General features: G+C 40.8%; 1 protein-coding gene across 1 annotated transcript in view; it reads left to right on the top strand.

Moving 5' to 3' along the window:
* Window positions 1-2,106, top strand: part of LOC103382522 (rho GTPase-activating protein 8) — an 18,752-nt gene extending 16,646 nt beyond the window's left edge. Inside the window, 6 exon segments of the mRNA XM_008315343.3 lie at window positions 35-76; window positions 390-463; window positions 639-716; window positions 1,059-1,187; window positions 1,261-1,364; window positions 1,465-2,106. Of these exon segments, the coding sequence (XP_008313565.1) occupies window positions 35-76; window positions 390-463; window positions 639-716; window positions 1,059-1,187; window positions 1,261-1,364; window positions 1,465-1,662 (625 nt within the window). The 3' untranslated portion in view covers window positions 1,663-2,106.
* The last annotated feature ends 139 nt before the right edge of the window (window positions 2,107-2,245 follow it).

The following is a 2,245-nucleotide window of genomic DNA, read 5'->3' as shown; positions in this document are numbered from 1 at the left end:
TGTTGTGTTAGCTGGGATGTGTTGAGTAGATCAGAGGTCCCCAACCTCCGGTCCGGGGACAGGTGTCGGTCCGTAGGTTATATGGTACCTGGTTACAGTTGGGGCACAGTAAAAAATGTAATTCAGTTTTATTAATTTACTTCATTCAAAAATAATCGATTTACTTATTTGATTCAAAGATAATCTGTCAATGTTTCAAAACAACAGGTCATTCAGACTCTGACACTCACAGAAGTCGGAAAGATGTTGTATTTTGAAAATGTAATGATACTTCAACGATGGTGTGGTATTACTGGTCCGCAGTAACCCCTGATACCAACCGGTCTTTGGTGCAGAAAAGGTTGGAGAGCTCTGGAGTAGATGATAAACTGACTGTGTCTGTTCCACAGCATCAGAGAGAAGAACAGAGAGGCTGTGATCCCACCAGTGATGAGTCAGACTGTCACCTACCTGAAGCAGAAAGGTGGGACTCAGATTTCCCATGACCACTGGTACATGGTTTCAGTCACCTGCAGAGTCCTGTCAGGAAATGTATTCCTCTGAACTAAAAGTTGAAAATGTATATAAATCTCCTAGTCTGGTTTCTAGTCAAAAAAAAAAAAACACCTGAGTGATTCAGTTTTCTCTCTGTGTCCCAGGTCTGAAGACAGAGGGTCTGTTCAGGCGATCGGCTCGAGTCCAGCTCATCAAGGACGTTCAGAAACTCTATAACCTCGGTGAGAAGGGTCTTCGACTTTATCTCAACGTCAGGGAGTCAGGATCAATACTGACCGGGCCGCTGCTCAGATAACACTCTGAGTCAGTCCACTTTGTTAGAGCTGAGTGGAGAGGGCTGGACTCTCCACTCAGTTTTGTTCTCGAGGAAAATAGTTCTACTGCATTATTGCACCGTCAGGCACCGTCAGTTATCAATCCTAATGAACTACTACAAACTACAGTTTGTAACACCGGAATCTATTTTGCACTTTTACGCAGTGCTAACGCTGAACGCTCTCTGTTCAAACATGAAAGTCAGAGTAAAGTCAAATATGAGAATGAGTTCTCTCACTTTCCTCCAGGGAAGCCTGTGAACTATGACGAATGTGGAGACGTCCATGTTGCCGCCGTGATCCTGAAGACGTTTATTCGAGAACTTCCTGAACCTCTGCTCACCTTCAGAGTCTACAGCCAGGTCCTGGATATTCTCAGTGAGTTTCTCTGTCGATTTATTTAACCATAAAGGTGGGATGAACACCAAAGGCTAACCCACTTATGTGACAGATGTGGAGAGCATCCTCCGCGTGGCCAAGTGCAGACAGATCATGGAGTCTCTTCCAGAGCATCATTTCATCGTGGTCAAATATTTGCTGTGTTTCCTGCACATGGTGAGTGTTGGTGTCCCCTTTATGTAACCGCACTTCAGAGATAGTTTTATCAACTTCCAGTCTTGCCTTGACCTCCAATACTCTCTGATTGGTGGCCCAGGTTTCTCAGGAGAGCATCGTCAACAGGATGAGTGCGTCCAACCTGGCCTGTGTGTTTGGAGTCAACCTGCTGTGGCCTCGTCACGGCTCCATCTCGCTCAGTGCTCTTACACCAATCAACATCTTCACTGAGATCCTCATCGAACATTTCCACGCTGTTTTTGACTCGCACTGTCCGCCTGGACAGGTGATGCCCTAAACCTGCAGGTCGCTGCCAAACAGAAGAGTTTAAAATTAAAATGCTGTTCTAAAAGTCTGATTCTTTTGGATCTGTGAAACTGTAGTAAACGATTTAAAAAGAATGTTGAAAAAATGATGTTACTCCGATCAAGATTACTTACAAAAGATAAAAGAAGTATCCAGAATGTCTACTTCCACAAACACACTTATACATATATATATTAAGTCACGAAATGTCCTTTAAATGGCTAAATATTTTGTGTTAATGTAGGATTTTTGTGGTTTTTGTGCCTTAACATTTTTTTACATCTTTTTTGTAATGTATTTATTAGTGTTGTTTGAAAATGCAGTACTGCTGACATTATTTACAAAGAAATCAACAGAAATTAGCAGCAATACATTTTATAATAAAAAGCCTTTTTTTTAATGAAATTGGTCTAATTTGTTTTTATTTATGTTAAACATTAAATTTGACAAATACTGTTTTGTTTCCGTGTTTCTCATCAAATTAGAGCATTGTGAGAATAATTCTAAGTCATTGGTCAGATGGTGAAAAATGATGACATTTATTTTCATTTATATTCATATAAAATACTTTTTGG

The sequence above is a fragment of the Cynoglossus semilaevis genome, chromosome 8 (assembly GCF_000523025.1).
Source record: "Cynoglossus semilaevis isolate Cse_v1.0 chromosome 8, Cse_v1.0, whole genome shotgun sequence".
In the NCBI taxonomy this organism is placed as follows: Eukaryota; Metazoa; Chordata; class Actinopteri; order Pleuronectiformes; family Cynoglossidae; genus Cynoglossus; species Cynoglossus semilaevis.
The sequence above is the reverse complement of the archived record's forward strand: the minus strand, read 5'-3'. Positions and strand labels throughout refer to the sequence as shown.